Source organism: Globicephala melas, chromosome 3 (assembly GCF_963455315.2).
Source record: "Globicephala melas chromosome 3, mGloMel1.2, whole genome shotgun sequence".
NCBI classification, from domain to species: domain Eukaryota; kingdom Metazoa; phylum Chordata; class Mammalia; order Artiodactyla; family Delphinidae; genus Globicephala; species Globicephala melas.
Window position 1 is genome coordinate 36,410,086 of NC_083316.1, and position 21,461 is coordinate 36,431,546.

General features: G+C 35.5%; 1 protein-coding gene across 2 annotated transcripts in view; it reads right to left on the reverse strand.

Moving 5' to 3' along the window:
* Positions 1-11,370: 11,370 nt before the first annotated feature.
* Positions 11,371-21,461, reverse strand: part of FGF10 (fibroblast growth factor 10) — an 82,404-nt gene continuing 72,313 nt past the window's right edge. For both annotated transcript variants that reach the window (XM_060295758.1, XM_030881976.2), the window contains 2 exons: positions 18,493-18,596; positions 11,371-14,278 (listed from right to left, as the gene is read on the reverse strand). In XM_060295758.1, the coding sequence (XP_060151741.1) occupies positions 14,081-14,278; positions 18,493-18,596 (302 nt within the window). In that variant the 3' untranslated portion in view covers positions 11,371-14,080. The remainder of the gene's footprint in view (positions 14,279-18,492; positions 18,597-21,461) is intronic.

Consider the following 21,461-nt stretch of genomic DNA (forward strand, 5'->3'; position numbering starts at 1 on the left):
GAGAATGGTAAATGACATGTTCAGGGTATGAGCAGGAAAGAGATACTCAACTTTGAGTCTAGAGTACATGCGTATACAGAAAAGAAACAGTAACCAGCAGTCACTGAAATTGATGCTGTTCTCCTGTGACTTAGATGCACAATTGAAAGCGCTCTGCTACTTGAGTTTAGAATTTCAGTCTTCCCTTCACCAAATTTGTCAGGACAATTGGCAGGAATGTAATTTAAAAAGAGGAAACCTAAATATACAAGAAGAGGTAGAAAGCTTGTTTAAACAAGAGGAGGAGACAATTGGAAAAAATTAATTCCCCCCTAATTAAGCTATGAATTTTCAACAATTGAATCAAATCCCAAAATGATGCTTGCAATCCCTCTTTTTCTTTTCCCTTCCCTAACCTCCCTCCCTTGCCCTTCCTCACTTTCTATTTCCTCCCCTTCCAAAAGGTTACATGCTGTATGATTACATTATATAGCATTCTTGAAATAACAGAATTATAGAAATAAAGAACAGATCAGTGGTTGCCAGTTGTTAAGGATGGGGTGTAAGTGAGAAAAAGTGGGCGTGGCTATAAAAGGGCAAGATGAGGGATGTATATGGCAATAAAAATGTTCTCTCATATTGACTCTTTTAATTCCAGTATCCTGGTTGTGATATTTGTCCTATAGTTTTACAAGATACTACTATTTGGGAAAATTAGGTAAAGGGACACAAGATCTGTGTGTATTATTTTTTTTACAACAGCATGTGAATCTACAAGTATCTGAAAATACAAGTTTACAAATTTAAAATAATGAGCATCGTGATGCTGGAAGACAACCGACACTCTTCCCCTAGCATCTTTCTGTTAAGGCTGTTCTGACACCAAATCTTCTATGGCGTGTTTATCCCTTGGTGCAGTAAAGCAACAGTATCCATAATTTAAATTCACTGGTAATCTCTTAGGCAAGCAAGTTGTGATGTACCCAGCTCAGAGCAGGAAAATCACTCAGAAGAGCCAAAATAGTTTTCCGAGGAGCAAGATAATCTGAAAGTTCATATAGAATAGAAAAGGGCCACAAGGTACCTTGGAACATTTTTGATGAAGAAGAAGTTAAATAGGTCTCTGTTTTCCCCTGTTTGCCAAGAGACCAGCAGAACATGAGATTTTTCCATTTCACCAACTCTTCTTCAATACTTAGTGCTATCAGAATTTCAAATTTTTCCTGATTTGATGGGTGTGAAGTGGTCTCTTTTTGTTTTATTTTCTAGAAAATTTTAGGAGTTCTTGATATATTCTGCATACTAATCCTTCTCAATATTATGTGCTGCACATGTTTCTCAATCTGAAAAGCTGAGATTATGTGAAATAGTTTCTATACTATAGATTTTATCTTGTTTAAAATTTTGTTAAAACTTGCCTGAAACTATCTGGCATTATAAACCTTTAATTATTACAACTGTGTGTTGCAGCTGTAGGAATAGACAAAAATTTTAACAGAGAAAACTAATCAAGAAATATTCCCACACATTGAGTTTGATTTATGATTAAAATGGCTGTATGTCCCAGTTTGCATGGGACTATTCCTGGGACTTATGCCTGTTGTCCAAGCATAATTATTAATAATGCACTTTTCAGTTTCAAACACCTTTTGGTTTAGATGGAAAATATATACAGTCATCCTATATATATGAGAGAGGTGGACCTAGAAGTAAATAGAGAGATCATTGGCTATCCATACTGAAGAGAATAAAATTTTATCCCTATTCAACACTAACAAAAATACATTCCATATGAATTAAAAATATAAATATGAAAAATCTTCATAACTTTTAGAAATAATTATAAGAGAAAAGCTTTACAACATTAAGATGGGGAAGAATTTCTTTAAAATGACATGAAATTACAAACCACATTAAAAAAAATTATCTTTTGGAAAAACTTTGGAGAGCAACTTGACAATGTGTGCAGAAATTCAAAGATGCTCAAACCCATCTCTAGATACACAATGAAGAGACCTTTTGACCTTGTACACCAAGGGATGTGTATGAGACATTTACTGCGTCAGTGGTCATAAAAATTTAGAAACAACATGTATGTGCAACAGTTTGAGGATGGATAAATTGTGGTATTTTCATAAAATGGAATGCCATGTGGCAATTAAAACAAATGTACCAAGTAAAAATTTGCACAGAATTGTATAGGAGGAGTATCTTTTCCTTTCCTCTCCTAATTGACTCGGTCACTTGTTTTCTACATCTGCATCCCAAGGTTGCTGAAGACAAATGTGCACATCTCATCAAAGATTATTTTTGTGAAAGTGAGAAAAGAGGGACATTGTATACTTTTATATTTTAAGATTTATTAGCAAACTCAGAATTTAAAATAAAGCCTGTGTATAGCATGTTGTATTTTAGCCACCCAATTATATCTTAGATATAACAAAGAACAAGATCTTCAAAAAAATTCAAGGGTGTATATTAGAACTTAAAACACTTCCAAAATTTTTACCCTATCCTATGTTAAACTCATTAAGTAATATAAAAATATAGTAGTTCGTATAATATTTTAGAGCCTCCACAAAAGAAACATTGCACATATAAGGTGATTTAAATATGTACTAAGTTTTCTTGGATCAAACTGTTAGTTGTACCCCATGACTACGTGTAAGACTTGTTTTAATCTAAGTTTATTTTTACATCAAAAGTCTTGTAATCCCTGTATCTATTTCTGACTTTTGGTTATTGAAATATTTCCTCTAATCCATTAAATGAATAAATCCATTAAAATAATATTTACCCTTGTCTCATGGAGGGTTGAGTGTTTCCACTGGGCTTGAGGAGTGTTTCTATTTTTCACCTTTGGTTTCACTACTGGCCACTGTAACTTTACCTCTGTGTTAAAACTGGCTAAAGGAATTTCTGTCCTGAAGCAAATCATTTGCTTCCTGAAATTGGCAATTTGTTGTTGAGGAACCAATCCAAGGAACTCCAAGGTCTGGGTCATAAATAGTATCTAAGGTGAAGGGGAATGGTGGTCTTGTTCTTTGTCAGCTCTAATTTTGCTTCTTCATCTCTGAGCAGAAGATCTGTCTCATATGTCCCCTTATTCCTCCTTTTGCCTCTTTTCATGCCTCACAGATGATAGAGTACTTAATGGCAGGGCGTTGGGGCAGGTATGATGGCAATGAGGTTTTTAGTAGAATACTTAAGGACCTTTTCCCTTCTACTTCATATTTCAGTGAGAATTGGGTTATATTGCTGATACTATGAGTGGTCCTATTTGAGACCTATTTGAATAATTTATTTAAACATGTCTTTCATAGAAATACCATACTTTGCATTTTATTCTGTATTTCTTCAGAGGCATTCAGGGTGTGCTCATCAGAATATAAACTGACAAATACCAACATGCTAAATAACAGTGTGGAGTGCCCTTTGACTTGTGAGAAGCGCTGTACCTCGTTTCTTTGACTGGCTTTTGCTGTGTGGTAATTGTCAGGGAAACATCTGGTTACTGTCACATATTTTAGTATCCGATCTCATTGCATGACATTTTGTTCTGTGACATTTAGTTCCCACTTGGGACTTGGAACTGGAAACCTAAAATTAAGTTTCATTTCCAACATAATAATAGGGAATTGTCCTGGTTAATGATGTTTGAGGTTCCCAGTAATGGAATTTCAACATAGCACATTGGAAAAAATAATAGTAAATTTTTATCCGTGATTTTCTTTACAAAAATACAAATACTTAGACAGGTCCCAGAAACTGTTTGGAGGGGCTACTCTGGAACTTTTCTTAGTCTTGAGAATATTATCCTTTGCTTTTTAGACTCATGATAAATAGAAACAAACTCTCTTAATGCGAAGTTCATATACCTACGTATCTCTCATTTACCCTTTACATGGACATTTTTTATTCCTGTAAGGAAACATTTAGGAATATTCAATTTGAAATGTTTGAGTATACTTTTCTAACTTAGGTTTTCCACAACAGAATTGTGTCTATCAGGCATTCTCTCTGCTGGTTCTTTCATAAAATGGAAAGGAAAGATTTTAGACAAATTTCCATTTTGCCTCTGCTTGATTTTGGCCATTAGCTTAGTGCCCATGTGCCTCTAGTTCATATCCTGGACTAGATGGGAAACCCATTCTTTCCTATGCTGTTGGGTCAAGGTAGTCCTAACAACTGCTGCTTCTCTCATCAATTTTTTCCTAGGAAGTGTTGTGTGTCCTTAGGTTTCTCCGTTGGACTTATTAAACTCACATGTTATTTAAGTTAAAACTGATGCAACCATCATTCAGAAGAAGGGGTAGCTGGTTTGCTACAGTATTGTTGAATAGTCTCCACCTTAAAAACAAACAAGCTGCACTTATAGGATGTTTTAGATCTAGTTCCAGAGGAAACAGACTCTGTGGTGGAGATTTGCATGTAGGAAGTTTATTGCAGAGTGCTCTTGGGACATCTTTGAGGGGTGAAGGAAGCAGGGTTAGGCAGAGTAAAAAAAGTTGATCTGGGATGACGTCTCAACAAATGTTTCAGCTGGTCCCACAGGGCTGACCCCCATTGAATTATTGGTAATTGAGCAAGAGGACAAGCGTTTTATATGTGACAGTGAGCTGTCATTGGATGTGGCTGCCATAGAGGAGGGGCATGCAACTTACTTTCAGCATCTGGGGAATGAGTGCCCAGGTCCTGAGAAGGGTATATGGGCAGTGCACCACCTGATAACTAGGCAGGATTCTAAAAGCTGAATTGTTGTCTTGGAAACAAAGATGATAGGCATATTTCCCCTCATTTCCCAATTTATTTACAAACATATTAAGAATTTAGCAGGAGGTAGGTGGCTGCACAGTGCAGAATACGCAAGATATTTTTATCTGGTTTTTTTTTGTGTGTGTGTGCGCTCCCTGTTCCCTGTGTGTTTAATAGCTATCACTTTCACTTTCTATGAAAATGAGGCTTTGTTGGGGGGAAGAAAGCTGAAATATTGCTAAACCATTGCTATATTAAGACATATATAACTTTTCTAGAAACTATCATGCTTATAGTGCGTACCCTTAGTTTCAAGTGAATATTTTAAAACATCAGTCCCTCTTGGTTCTTAAACCAAACTTCCCACAGACAGTGTCATCTCCATAACTGAAGTAAGAAAGCTATGTCCGTTTGTAAGTTATCTTGGCCTCCTTTGTTCTGATGCCTCAGAAAGCCCATCTCTCCAGGGGAGAAAATTGAGGTTCAAAATCAAAGTACCTCCTCATGAGCTTGCCTAGGACCCAGTAATCCACAGTGCTGAGAGAAGCATGATTTTAACATACATTGATGGTGTAGTCAATGGTCAGAAAAATGTTTCCTGGGAAGAAAGAAATAATACACAAACTGAGCCTGAAACCTGTGTAATGAAGTAATCTCTTGAGTGAATGTGGAGATTTTCAAAGTCATTTAGACATGATTTTAACACATTAGGAAATGTTTTATAAATATTTACCATCGACCAGCAAGAGGGCAGAAAATCAACATGTACTGAGTACTTACTGCTTGCCGGTCATTATACAAGACTGTTAGCTAATATAGTAACATTCAATCCTTACTACTGTCCCAAGTGTTATGAATTATTATCCAAGCTTTTTGTTCATTCATTGTTATCTTAAAAGAGGTAACTTTTCTATGTTTACACTGCTAGAAAGTGGCAGAGCCAGGTTTAAAAAATAGTCTCTCTGATTGAAAAGTACATGCCATTCCTCCCAAAAGAGTATCTTATAAAGAGAAATGTGTCATTTAAAATAAAACACCTTCATTATCCTTAGAATTACATTTCTGAAAAGAATTGAAAAAAAAATGGGTTGTAAATGGTGTGGATCTGATTTTAAAAATTAATGTTTATTTTTTATTTTGGTAGAGTGCCCATATAATAGAGAGAAGAGTAATTTTGGAATCAGGAGATCTGCATTCATTTCCTGGCAGTGAGCTCTGGGAAAGAAAATGAACTTCAACTTTATCACTTACAAAATTAGGGTGTAAAAGTAGGATGTAAAAGTAGAATTTCAACTAATTTACTGCATTTCATACTGGAGACAAATCTGAACAAATCAGAACTATGTTGTGTCCCAGAACCAATCTGTGATATTTTGAATGTCAGGTACTCCTGTGGTTACATGAAACATTGGTTTAGCATTGGGTTATCCCAGAGTGATTTTATCTCTGTAGCAGACATCTATTTTGTTGAAGGCCTGTTAGCTTTTTGCTTGTTTATTGTACAAAAGAAGATGGAAGTTCAGATGGTAAAGAAAGGAGGATAAAACACTGAACACTGTAGAAATCCTGCATATTATTGGCTTCTCCAGTAAATGATCAGAGAAGGAGAAATAAATGAGGAAAGAAGGGTTGGCAAATGTGACTATAGTTACAAAATGTCCTTGTAGTTTTTTGGTACATAATACAAGCATTCCATTGTTTTATACAGCATTGGTTCTGGATGGATTTACTAAAATTTTTGGAGAGGGCACCCGTTTTACCCACCCATCTTGTAGTTGCACACAGTAGGATGACAGGAACCTATTCAATCATGTATTTGGATTCAAAAGTTGACTGTGCAGTTCTCCTGGGAAGATTAAGATTTAAAAAATGGAAGCTAGGGTTATAAATTAGTGTGTGTCCAGGTAACTACCTCTGGTGTAAACAGCTATATATGGGATGAAATGGAAAGTCACTTGGATCAAAACATGCTTGGAAGGAGGTAGGATCTGGGTAAGAGAACAGCTGATTTCTAAGGTAAAGAATATTATTAATAAAAATATAGTCTCCTAATGTTCTACTCTGAAGTGAGCAATATTTATTTTTATATATAAATTTTGATATATTAGCCAATTCTATTTGATAGTCATGTCTCCTTTATAGTCTAATTCCAAATATTTTTGAAATAAATATAATTATTTAGATGTTAACTGATAAAATTGTTATAAATTACCAGGAATTAATGGAGGCTACCATAAATAGGTTTATATTTGTATGTACTAGTTTGATTTTGTTTTTTGTTGTTTCTCTAGTTAACAGAGAAGGTCAACATTTAAAATTATAAGAACTCCCAATAGAATATCTATTCATCACTAAATTTTCTGGCCCACACAGAACTCATCTAAATTGCATATTGAGACTTAAGTCAGATGTATTTATTTGATTTCTGTCATATTTGGGGTCATTGCGAAAACTATAAAATAAATTTTTGTAGAAAAGTGTGACATGATTCTGGGTATATTACAAAAATCTATGGGTTTATTAAGTAAAGATTTATTAAGCAAAACTGTATATTGGATTTTGTGGTGACATGGCTTAGGAGTTTGTTGAGATTGATTGATATGAAGGTTAGTGTCAAACAATTCTGTTGTATTGACAAGAAAGCCTTATGCTTCCAGATGTGCCAGAGCACCTCCTAAACTTGAGTTCTAAGGGTCTTAAGTTACAGACTCTGTGTTAGTTTTCTCGGGCTACCGTAACAAAGTACCACCATCTGGTTGTATTAAGCAACAGAATTTCATTGTCTCACTGTGCTGAACGCTAGAAGTCTGAAATCAAGATACTGGCAGAGTTGATTCGTTCTGAGCACTATGAGGGAGAATAGCTTCTAGTGACTTGCTGGCAATCATTGGTGTTTCTTGGCTTGTGGACTCATCACCCCAATCTCTGCTTTCATGTTCATATGGTGTTCTCCCTGTGTGCATGACTGTGTTCAAGTTTCCTGTTTTTATTAGGACATTGGTTATATTGGGTTAGATGTTCACCCTAGTCTAGTTTGACCTCATCTCAACTAATCACATCTGCAAGGACCCTATTTCCTAATAAGGCCACATTCTAAGATACTGGGACGTCAAACCTTACTAGGGCCTATGTTTAAATTTTGTTTTAATTTTTTCCCAGTAGTAGGAATGAATAACTTAAATGATTTGGAACCATTAATTTTATCACTAGGGAATATTCATAAGCATGGAGAAAATATAACTTAAAAAAACCCATAGGAGTGTGCAACAATAATTTCAGGTACTCAATATTGTCTCCAACAATCTCTACTAATATTACTGTGGAGTCTATACTCATTTGATACAGCTGAAGTAGGTATTAGTTTAAATAAAGCCTATATTTTTCTTGTGACTCTAATAAGGAAATAGATTTGACATAGCTATTTAATGTCACCTGGAGTCAAAAATTAAAAAGAAAGATAAATTCTTGCAGTTGAAATATGGTGATTTGACTATTTCTTAGGAGATCTTGGAGGATGGAATGCAGAACTTTCCTAGGGTAAGATGAGGAGGAAGGATTGCAGATACTGACTTTAAAATACCAGTATTTTTAAAAAAATTTATTTAGTTTATTTATTATTTTTGGCTGCGTTGGGTCTTCGTTGCTTTCTCTGGTTGTGGCGAGCGAGGGCTACTCCTTGCTGCAGTGCGCGGGCCTCTCATTGCGGTGGCCTCTCTTGCTGCAGAACACGGGCTCCAGGCGCGTGGGCTTCAGTAGTTGTGGCTCGCGGGCTCTGGAGCCCAGGCTCAGTAGCTGTGGCACACGGGCCTGGTTGCTCCGCGGCATGTGGGATCTTCCTGGACCAGGGCTCGAACCCATGTCCCCTGCACTGGCAGGCAGATTCCTAACCACTGCGCCACCAGGGAAGTCCCCAAAATACTAGTATTTAAAAAAAAAATACTACTTAGTTTCATTTGTTTCCTACATGAGGGTAAGCTTGCATTGTAAAATGAATTTTACATCCAATTTTCAATTTATCAGGAAAACAAGTAAGATGTTGTTTGTATCTTTACTTATTTGCAATACCATGTCAGTGTTTCTCTTTCGTTTTTCTCAGTTGGAAAGCTCCCTAATAAACAGATATTTTTAATATCATTTTTGTAGATATTGGCTTAAATATTATTGTTTAGCATATTGATAGTGTCATGGGAAAAATGGCAATTGAAAAGTCTGGTGTTTAAATACCAGATGTTAAAATATTTTTAATGTTGAATTGATAACCCTTAACCCAAATGCCTCCTGTAACCATAAGAAGTGTCTTTTTTTGATTTATAATACCTCACGAAACACTGATTTTAATTTACTGCTCCTTGAAAGACCTGAGAATATTTGTATTGTCAGCAGCTTAAATTGACCACAGAAATTATCACTAAATAATTTCAAAAATCGTGAGATTATTTAGGCATTTAAGATGTGTATAAAGTAATTAAAACCAAACTTTAGGAGGGTTAAGGCCTTACCATAGTTGGTTATTCTGCAACTGGGGTCACTGCCTAAGTTGTACGAAGGCCTATGCTCAATTTACAGTTGTAATAAGGAACATGGGATGTCTTGATTCTTCATTTGCTGTTCTCATCTTTAGAGGATGCAATTGCCTATATTAAAACATGAACATAGGCTCTTTTGTGGAGGATAATAAAAACATGTAAGGTAATACATGCCACATGCATAGATGGTTGGCATATGGCTTTTCTCTTTGAGTATGGAATTGTTGCCCTTAGCTGCTATCATGGAACAGCCACATGGAAATGTTCATTATTAGTCACTTAGGAATGAGACCAGTTCCTTTGATCTCATTAGTTTGATCATGATTATTCCATTTTAACATGGTGTTTTGTAAAGGTGTTTTCAGTAGATTATTCACTTGCAAGGGCATTTTGTGTTTTATTATTTTCTAATCATCCGAAGAAAAGAGATATTGATGTTATAAAGCTTTTTTTCTCTCATATTGAATATATACAAGACATAGTGAGAGACATAGAGCACATTTTCACTTTTTTATTTTACGATTAAAAAAGAAACAAATGGCATTTGAGTTTCAGATTTTTCTCTTCACGTTGATATATTTGAAACGACTAGTACATACTCTTGGGATAAATGTAAAGAAATACTTATAATGTCATGTTGTGATATAGACTGATATTTAGTATGAGAACCACCTTTTGATTCAGTGCAAACTTGCATTCATCTCAATGACCAGTTTGCAGAATTATAGTGAGCGTGCCTATATTCAGGGCCCTATTCTTGGCTTTAATACAAAACAAAATGAATACAATCTCTCCCTTTTAAAAAATGCCTTTAAAAATCTTGATCTCCCTGATTTGAAGAAAAAGATGATGCTTAATTAGAATTAGCAAAAAATGCAAGATTGTTGGTAGTCTCATTTATATAGATGTAGCTAAGAACTGTTGTTGTTTTTACACCTGCCCCGCACCGCCCTTTCCTTGGTACGCTGTTATTCACCAGTTCCAGTGGTGTGGGCTGCCAAAATCCCCACGGTGTAGCTCTGGATCATGTAACTGAAGCTTGGCCAACCATAGTGTCCATATGCCTTGTCCTGCTGTTTCCTCTGAAAGTTGGTATCTTATCCAAACTTGGCCAATAAGAGGCATACCTTGGATGTTTCCGTTTTGGAATCTTGAGAAAAGGAGGTATGGGGTTTTGGGCTTTGGAGTTGGAAGAAATGAATTGGAGGCAAGCGGTAGCCAAGCAGATAAAGCCAATCAGAGGTAAGAGTACCGGAGAGGAAGAGGATTTTAGTTGCCTCATGTCTCAGTTCTGGTGGAATTCAGAATTGCCCTTTTCCTTCCAAGATCTTTCCAAAATACGCCTCTTTTTTTCTTACAGCTTAATTTAAGTTTAAAAAGTCCTGTCTGGTGAAATAGACAAGAATCCTTAATCAGCAGGATACTTGTTTGCATGTGAATGTGTTACTTCTAATGCTCTAGACATCTTCTCTTAAATATTTCATGGCTTCCTACAAATATCTTTATTTAAAGAAAGTTTGGAACAGCTAAAACATTCCCTGATAAGGCAAAGGTAATTTTTATTTTTGCTGAATAATCATAAAACCTGAATTAAGAAATATCCAAATTATTAGAACTGTGCATACTAATGATGATCTATTTAAATAGTGTCCACAACCTTGCTTGGACCCTGGACCCAACTTGCATTATTATGTATTTTTTTCTCTCTACTTTTCAAATCAAACTCATTGGCTTACTCTATCCCCTTGAAATCAGATTTTGCAGCCTCCTGGCTTTCCTCCAAAAGTCTTTCATTGTTTCACAAGCCATCCTTGTTTTTAATTCATCCTTCTTTATCCACTGTGCAAACTAGGTGGACCTGAATACTTAGGAAAAATTGAAAGCATTTGGATGTTATTAGAGTAGGGATAGCTGACTCACACATGTAAAACATTAAAGAAACCTTACAAATGTTTGAGTGATTTTTTTTTCTGTTGTTGTTGTTTGGGCCTGTGGGGCATTTAACCACATCCTGCCAAGCACACAACACATGAGCTTCTCTCTTTATTACCAGGTATAGTTTTAGGTTAATAAAACAAACAAGGCCAATATTTTCATTTTCTTTTCCCAGCATTTTTATTGATTCATTTAAATGTAACATACTATACACTGTTCAGCCTTTTGGGGGGTAGGAGGAGGGAGGGAATCTATATCTTTATGAGGAGTCTCCTCGAAATCAACACTCAGATGGACAAACATTTGTGGCTGACGCACCTTGACATTGTAGCCAGGGGTCACACTTCCTACAGAGACAGAACTCCCAAAATCATGATTTTCTTTTTAAACATATGACATTTAGGACTGGAGCTGCTTTTCCTTCAGTAGCACAATCCAGGTGCAAAGAGGACCAGAATTCTATCCCAATACCAAGCAAAGATGCCATTTTTGAAAGTGGAGAATCTCATTACTCCTTACCAAATGGTTTCTGTCTTTCTCTCTGTTAATGTGTGTGTTTTGGGGGTGAGTCAGGGGAGAGGTGAAGGAAATGTTTTCTATTTTTGGCTTCTGCAAAATTGCTAGAAGCTGTTTTACTGTTGTGAGTACTATAATGATGACTGTTTACACATAGTCTCTTGGTAATCTAAATGGCTATGTGAAATACGAATCCAGTTTGTGCCCTATTTGCTGTTACCATGGTCATCTAATACTGTATTTGTCTCACCAAACATTTAATTTTGGTTGTGGGTGGTCAATGTTCATGTGTCAGGTGCAATTATTATTTTAAAATAAAACATTAAAGATAATCTAGTTCTCATAGGAATGCATTACATTATAGCTCTCAGACTCAGTTACCAATTAAATTTTAACAGATTCCAACCACAAAATTAAACATTTTTAGAATCCCATTTGTCAAAAAGCAAGTTGAAAGCCAAGTACCATAAAATGCAACTTTAGCCATAAGGCAAAACACTCTGCCTCAAATGCATTTCCTTGGAAATCCCAACTTTTTAAGGAATGAGAAAAATATGACCTTTTGTGGGATTACTTTATGGGAAAGTTTCTTAATAAAGCTAATTCTTAAATAACAGATTAACTGGAAGTGCTGGTTAAGCATTGACACAATTAAGTTATTAGAGAGGATCACAAAACACCAGCCTTTCTAGAGGTTAAACTTTAGTAAAAAGACACATTTAGTGAGTCTTTCCTTTGTACCAAAATACTGTGTCCAAACAATAAAAATAAACAGACCTTTTCAAAACAAGAAATATGAAGGTAAAACTGCAGCATCAATATAATCTTATAGTTATCACTTAAAGTATTTAGAGCAAATAGTATTTTTCTACACTTTTAAAAATCACTACAGACACTGCAAATAAGGCTTATGTATTTATTTAGTGGAATACTATGTGATGATGACTGGTACGCTCTTATGTACTGTTTTCTATACCTGCTCTAACAAAATGAATTTCAATAAGGTTACGTTATGGAACCTTCCAAAGCTCTTTAAATTTACAGAAAATAAGTTTTATTGGGTTTTGTAAAGACTAGATCATACAGCTTGAACAGCCTGAACAGGTTGCAGTATATGGTTACACATATACCAGAATATATTTGCTCAGTTTAAGCCCCTTGGAGGGTTGCACTTCATACCAAATTCTTTGATAGTTCCTTTGGGGGAGATTCACTATGTGAGACTTATAGTGTTCTTATATATGCAGACAGCCTCTTCATCACTTACCACTGTGATATATGGCCAAAAAATCATTAGTAAATAATGAGGCTAGGCTACTAAACTGTATGTAACAATTAATTTTCCTTCTTTTAATATCTTGGAGACACACTGATGTATTGAAAGAGAAGAATTTGGCCTTCTGGTCTATTTCTTAGGAAAGGAAGCTTTAGGAGTGATGTATGGTTTTAAATGATGGCAAACATCTCTCACTCGAGCCATGCCATAGCACTGTCATATTTATTGTTGATGGTTCTTATGGCAGAAGTGCAGATTAAGTCAACTGATAGCACATGGGGCACTCACACTCTTTCCCCGATTTTATCTCCTACTCTTGAAGTGTTTGCCAAGTTTTAAAAACACTTTGTCATGAACATGCATGTGGTGTGCTAAAGAAAAAGAACAGGTAAATCAGAGGGCAGCTGATGAGGATACTCTTTAAAACCCCAAAAGATATTTAACATCCTATTAAATAAATAACTTAGAAAGAAATAGAAAGGGGTGAAGGCAGAATGCACAAGCATACCATACTATTTGTTTTGTTAGAACAGTTTTACACTACTGTGTTTATATTTTTTAATCCTATCCAATTCTTCCATGATGCCACGCCCAAAGCTCCTTTGGTTGTGCATATGATATGACCCAAGTGCTTTCCAGTAAATGCTTGCGTGTCTTACTGCTCATTGAATCATTAGGCTTGAATGAGCAATGAAAGTCTTTGATATGAGTTCGTATTCCATAAATAACTTTCCCGAAGATCATTCAACAGACTGTTCCTTGTCCTTTAAGTTCTATCTCAGAGGTTAAAAACAAAAACATAAACAAAAACTTAACCCAAAAATTCAGCCACAATATTGTTCACTTAGGAATAACTTCCATCCCATCTGATCTGCTTATATCTCAATTACAAAGCAGGACACAGAACTAATTAAGAGAACATCATATGTCAGCAGAGAGTACAAAAACCTTCAAAGGCTTCCTTTCTTTCAACCAAGCAGATACTTGCAATGTGTCTTTTCCTTTTGAGCTACTATCTTCACGAAGAACACCAACTTTTACCAACTGGTAAAAGAGCCTTTGGTTATCCTGCATCCACAAACATTGCCTTCCTCTATGAGTGTACCACCATTGGAAGAAAATGAGCTGAGGTGTTTTTCCTTCGTGTTTTCTGTCCTCTCCTGGGAGCTCCTTTTCCATTCAATGCCACATACATTTGCCTCCCATTGTGCTGCCAGTTAAAGGATGCATAGGTATTGTATCCGTTTTCCTCAATCCTCTCCTTCAGCTTACAGTCATTGTTAAATTCTTTCTGCAAGGGAAAAACAAAATCTTTTATTCCTACAGTGATGATACTTGATTCTATTTCACACAAACCATCCAGAGAACTCCAGTTCCTGGGTTTTATTTACTGTTGCCATTTGTACATAAGTTGTGCACTTAATACAAAACATCAACAACAGAAGAGTAAAACTCATAAAGACAAAACAGATTCTACATTAGAAGGCATGTGATTTATTTTAATCTATCATCATAACCACATATTGGGCCCCTTTTAAAAAGCTGATGTGCTTTGAACATGACATGTTTAAGTGCCTAGAATGATTGTTAAGAAGCAAGCATTCCAGTAACAATATTCGTGATGAGCCAATGATAAAGAATGTTGTTATAATCCTATTTTTCAGAGTAATAACTGGGGTTCCACGGGAAAAACAGAATTACAGGAAAAAAGTGGGCTTATCAAGTTTGCAAATGTTATCTACCCATAAATCCACAATAAATACACACACATTGATAAGAAAGCAGATTTTAAAGCAAAACCATAATAGTTCTAGATAACCAAGAGGCCCTGGGAGTGAGGGATGTCCCTCTCTTCCAAATACCAGATTTCTCAATTTTGTAAATTATTTACAATTTTCCGTAACTTGGAATTTTGACCAGTTTTACTCTGAGGTTTAGGAATAGTTGAACAGTAGGACATGAGACAAACTTGCTTTGTGAATTTCCATGTCAAAGAAACTATAAATCTGGTGACTAGCACTGCTTATATTGTATAAGCCTGAAGACTTGGGTCCTGGGAAATTCCACTTTACAGACACAGTCCTTTGGCTTTGTTTCAAGTGGCCAAGTTTTTTAAGGGGATCTTTTGTGACAAAGATTGATCACTCATTCATCTTAGAGATCCAGATTCTCACTCTGGAGTTAATAACAAAGAGGAGATACCTCACTAATCTCAAAACTCTGACTTCAGAAATATCTCTTTCCCCTTATACCCAAACTAAAGCAGTTAAAAAGCTAAGGAATTGGGGCTTTTGCTCTTCTGGGTCTTCTCTATGCAAATCAAGGGCATTGTAGTCATCTTTCAGCTGAAACTTCTACTAGGCAGTTCAGTTTTTCTCACCTCTGCACTTTTGGAAATTTTGACTAAATTCCCAATTCCTGAATGTGTGTATATTTAAATATCCAGGTTTCTGCAGGCTAGATCCTAATTTTGAACATTATCACAACTGTAATGAGCAGGTATATTTTATGTTAATGTTACCAGTTTAAGCTTTGTTTTCTGGAATTTATTTATCCTCTGTGCTTCTCTTCTATAAAGAATATTTAAATGTAGTGTTCAAGTAACGACTTATTTGGTTGAAAGTAAGAAGAAAAGGTAAATTATTTAAGGTAATGATTTTAAAATAAAAATTATGCATTAGAGAAGATTTGAATCCTTAATTTGAGTTTATTTATTTTCTATTTATTCATCCTAGTCTGTCTAAAACTGTATGGTTTTCAAAGCAGAGAGGGTTTTTTTACATGAATAATTGTATTTTTTCAATAAAGAAGGCATATTTTAGAGACTACAGAAGGATTGAGGTTATTTTAGCTGATTTTATATTTGAAATGGAGCTATGTATAAAAAAGTAGGAATGGATGCTAAATTATTTTTCCTCCCAAAAATTAATTTATAGAACAATGTCTCTGAAAGTGAATTATACCTGTAACAGACTCCTCATCTCAGGTATTTTGAATACTTAGACCATTGGTCAAATTTTTGTATCAGAATCTCTGGAGGAGACCTAGGAATCTATTGTTTACAGCATTTAGGTGAATCATAAATATTAAAGTCTAAAAAAAATCTAGGCTCGAGCAAGATCTCAAAAGTAGGGTTTTGGTAGTTTAGAAAAAGGTTTTGGATTTCCTCAGAATACCAGGGAAATTTCTTTGGTTTTTAAACCATGCCCTACAAGGGCTTGTCCTCTATACTTCAGTTTTATAATCTATTTACTTAATTCCATCTGTCAGGAGAAAACTCAGTATACAATAGTATACAATAGACACATTGCTCAGAGGGTGAATAATGAAAATCTAAGAGAGATAAGTTTCCCAAAAGGGAATCGAGGAAAATATTCAAGAGACTAGAATATATAGTGTTAGTTTAATCAACCCCTCTGGGTTTTTGCCTAATTGCTATTTTCAAGAAGGCTATGGAATCAATGGAAATTGTCTGAAAAAAAAAAAAGATAGGAATTACAAGAGTATGTCACCTGATATACAGAATATATAGGATGTGTACTCATGAATTTTTTTTTTTTTTGTATACCCTTTAAATGCAAAGTTCCTAGTCCTATTCTGCCCTGAATAGGGCACTGAATTTGAGTAGATTTTTAATTTAATTTTGAACAAGCCATACTTCTTTACTCTTCCTGGTGGTAATGCCAAATTACAATAACAGTACACTATGGTTAGAGAATGAGCTTCTTTCTGAGACAGGCTGAAAGTGGACTGCATCGGCTATGATGGGCTGAGCTACTTGGAAAGGTAGTTAGGTTAATGCATTGTGCTATTCCATGCTGAAGAAATCATGTGGGACAAGGCAAACCCTGTCCTCTTGAAGTCCACAATCTACTGGGAGAAGACAGTCAACAACAGACACATTATTGAGAGAAATATCTGATAAATGCCATTGTAGATCATTAAAATGGTATGATGTGATAGAAAGCAAATGAGCATCTACATAAGAAATAGAGAATGAAATAATCCATAGGCCTTAGAGCTCAAGAAGAAGCATAGGCACAGTGTGTGAGCTGTGTTGGGATAGAAGAAAGAAGTGGGGGAATGGAAGGAAAAGTATTAAATATTTTTATGACAGCTCATTTGAGAGCTATCCATTTTTCCTTGATGTCACCTTTTTAAAGAAATATACTTTATCCATTAAAAATTATTTCAATCTTTTATTGCAATTAAAACTTTTATATTTTCTCTCTCAATCTAAATTTTTATCAGGTTTTACTTTAAAGCATTGGTTTTGACTATGCATCAGTATCTCTTCAAAGAATATGTGCCCGGACCTCTTACTCAGTAATTCTTATATAAGAATTAGGGAGGGAAGGGACCTCGGCATGTTGATTGAAAGGAAAAACAAAAAATGTCTCCAGAGTGGTTATGCTGTGAACTCCCAAATGGAACCACTTTTTTAAATGGTCCATTACTCTTCTAGGCTCATTAGTAGAGCTACCTATAATGGAAAAATTTAACTAAAAATTTTCTGACCCCTTCACCCAAAAAGCATTTATCCTAGTCAAAGAGGCTCACCCAAGGTATGCCTGACTCCCCAGTTATAAGTGGATCTGATATGAATGAAATACAAGGCTATTGTATGTCCAGACCAATGATGGAATCAATTTCCAGTGACTCTCACATTGTGGGTACCATACCAGGAGCATTAGGGAAACCTGGGACCTTGTTAGAAATGCAGTCTTACAGATTTAACTGAATCGGAAAATCTGGGAGTGTGTTTTAACAAATCCACTGAGTGATTCTGACACTTACTTAAGTTTGAAAGCTGCTGGCCCGAGGCAGGCACTGCAATCATCCTTATACTAATCAACACAATAAGTTTATTTACACATTTTTAAAGTGATATTCCCTGATACTTGCTATGGAACACAGGGATGTATGTACTCAAAGAGCTGGCTGGGTACCAGCTCCGTAACTGAATTAATCATTATTGTTTAGGTAAATAAAATTCTGGAGTTGATTGAACAGCACAGAAAATGTTGAATTTCCTGATGTGTCTCCCCATTTCAGATTTTAACGGAATACAAAACACCCATGCCCTCATTTTATCTTCAGCTATAACACATACACACAGAGTATGTGGTTTTCTACTCAATCCAAGATCTTTGTTTTCAATGATTCTTCTCCAAGTTGTCTGCAGTAACCATGACAATCTAACCAGATGCTTCCGTGAGAGTCTGACTGGTTAGCTCAGAGCATTCAGAATATTAGCATTCAGAGCACTGACTGATGAATGCCAGCAACAGTCTGCATGGTAGACTAATGGGTGAACAACAGAGGAGATTACAGAGTTGGAAGAGCTGCCTTGCCAGCCCTTGAAACGCTGGTGACCAGCCCTTTGTGGTTCTATTTACTAGCAATAGAATGATAACAAAACTATTTAATGTCTGGGGGAAACATTGCAAAACTGTGGTAATAATTTACTGAAGTGGATTTTTCAAATAAAAATAGAATACTTACTGAGCCATAGAGTTTTCCCTTCTTGTTCATGGCTAAATAATAGTTGCTGTTAATGGCTTTGACGGCAACAACTCCAATTTCCACTGACGTTATCTCCAAGATACCTAAAATATACAATTCAAAAAGGCTAAACTTAAAGAGTCACATAAATTTAGTTGAAAGAAAGAAAAATCAGAAGAAATTATGGTTTATTTTTTGATGCCTCCAAAATCAAAAATTAAAATAATTGGGGGAAAAAAACCCCAACCTTTTCCACTGTGCCTAAAAACATAGCAACAATATGGAAAAAAATAGTAAGTCTTTAAATGAATTCCCTTGCATTTTACTCTGCGCATATAGGGGAAAATATTGTTTTAATTAAAATGCTTCCTTTGCTAACTCTGCATTTTCAACCCCATAAATATTGAAACAGCTCTGCTCATCTTAGCCTAGGTTTCCCAAAAACTTACCAGAGCACACGTCAGTACTATGGTATTAAATTAAAACTATAGCATATGTCAATAATATGTCAGATTTACTTCAACCTGTAAAAACAGTGGTAAACTGTTTCTTCTTTGTAGGACTTTTAGATAAACTAAATCTCTTGGCTACATTTAACTGATAAATTTATTTTTGGCAAATGTGTTGACATTCTGAAATACTGAGAGACTAATCCCAATATACACATTGTCTTTAAAATAGCAGAATCACTACTCTGCGTTGGGAGAAAATCCATTAGTATTTTTTGAAGTTTTAGTTTCTTGTTTCCTAGAAAGAATGAAAAACTAAGGGAATTAGGAACTGATAGACAAGAGATCTTTTCCCCTAATAGACAAGTTTTGGTTGGTGCATCTAAAGATAATTTTCTCTGAAAAGTTGGTAGGTGAACTATCTACTTAAAATGCCCACCTAGTTTAGGTTAAGGAGACCTCAGGTCCTAAGCCTACTTCTTAGTTTTAAACCCTTGGGAAAGCTTTCTCAGGGCAGAGAAGCAGCACTGTGATTAGCAAAGTTCTGAATCCAGACTGAATTTGAATCCTGGCTTTGCATTTAGTAGTGAATGAACACAGGAGAAGTCACTGAACTGCTTATGTCTCAATTTCATTTGCAAAATGAGCAGCATATTAGTATCTCCCTTCTAGTTTTGTGATGATTAAATGAGATAGTACATATAAAATAATTAGAAATTGCCTAGAGCTTACTGCCTCCTTAATTATTATGAGAGGAAAGTTTTCCTCCAACAGTTATAGAGTTTGAAGCTTCTTCTTCAACAAGCTGTGTAAATCCTGAACAGAACATACAAATTCCCACTGGCTTAGCCTATAAAATCTGAAAGCCAATATATGTTATCATTTATCCTGTATTTACTATCATAAAAAACACCATCCTAAATGTGGTCCACAAATTATGTTTATACTCTTCCTAGAGGGAAAGAGTGTCTTGTTCTTAAGACATGGACACTTTCTTTCCTTTCTTCACAGGTTAACAAGCCATGTCATGGTCAATAGAAATGCTTTCATGCCCCCAAAGCAAAGCTGACATCACTAGAGAGACTTGTGCCAGAACTACATGCCATAGAACATTCTGTTCTTATATTCTACAGGAAGCCTGTGACCTAACACAGCATACCTCCTCATTAATAGATTGAAAGAGATCTCATTTGGCAAGCTTAAACAAGGAAAGATTGTGAAGAGTGAGGGAGACAGTAGCTGTATTTTTTTGTTTTGTTTTATTGGAGTATAGTTGGTTTACAATGTTGTGTTAGTTTCAGGTATACAGCAAAGTGATTCAATTATGTGTATGTCTGTGTGTCTGTGTCTGTGTATATGTTCTTTTTCAGATTCTTTTCAGTTATAGGTTATTACAAGATATTGAATCAGTATCTGTATTTTAAACATCCCTTTTCCTTATACTGGTAGTTGCCCTCAAGGTACAAACACATACACACATTTATTTGCGCATTTTAAAAAGTACTTTCTTGTACTTTATTTCTTTAATTCTCCTAACAGTCATCTAAGGAGGTATGATTATTCTCAATTACAGATGAAAAAATGGATGATACTGAGGTTTTGTAACTCACAAGGTGATAAAGTGACATAGGTCTATAATGAGGGACCCAACACCTAAGCCTCTCACTTTCAGACTATTTTACTCTCCATCTCTGACTATTTTGCCTCTCCATCATATCTCCTGCTTCTTTCCCATTTACACAAGGGAATTCTGCTAGAAAACCAACTGACGTAATGACTCATCGAGATAATAGTCTTTAACGAACTAATATGCTTTTCCTCCCAAGGATCTGGCAGGCCACAGAGGATGATGCCTGAGTCTCAGAGAAGGACATCTAATATACTTTATTTATGTCACAAGCAGAAGGTATAGAACAAGATAGTGATAAGAATCTGGGGCAAAATATTTAGACTGCTATTTGCTTTGCCTGCCAAAAAGGCAAGTAAGTACTATCAGTAAATTATAAGGTGTTCCCTATGTATGCTTTGTAACTGGAAATTGTTAGAATGAAAAAGGTTGATTTCAGCAAAGAATTAAAGATTTTTGAATGTGAACACGAAGTAGTGGGATTAAGCTATAGTAACAGACTGAGTTGGCAGAAGCAAAAATGTTCTGGTGTAATAAATATTACCGAATCTTTGATTATTTCTGAGAGTGCACTGGATATCGTAGATCATATTTATGCTCAGAAGCCCTTGGGTTTCTTTCTGCTTTGCACAAAATAGGAACACAATATTCAAAGAATTCATCAACCAATTAACCATTTTTCTTACTCTGCAATCAGTTAAAGCTAGCTTGAAAAGGTTCAGTATGCTTCAAAATAGAAAGAGGAAGACCTGGATGATTTAAGTCCTTTTGAGTCCTGAAGATGAACTTTTGGATACACCATATGTCATTAAGTCATAACTGATAATCTCGTGGGTAATGGACAATGACATGTCTTTATTGTAAATATCTGTGAATGTGTGACTTTCTAAGGA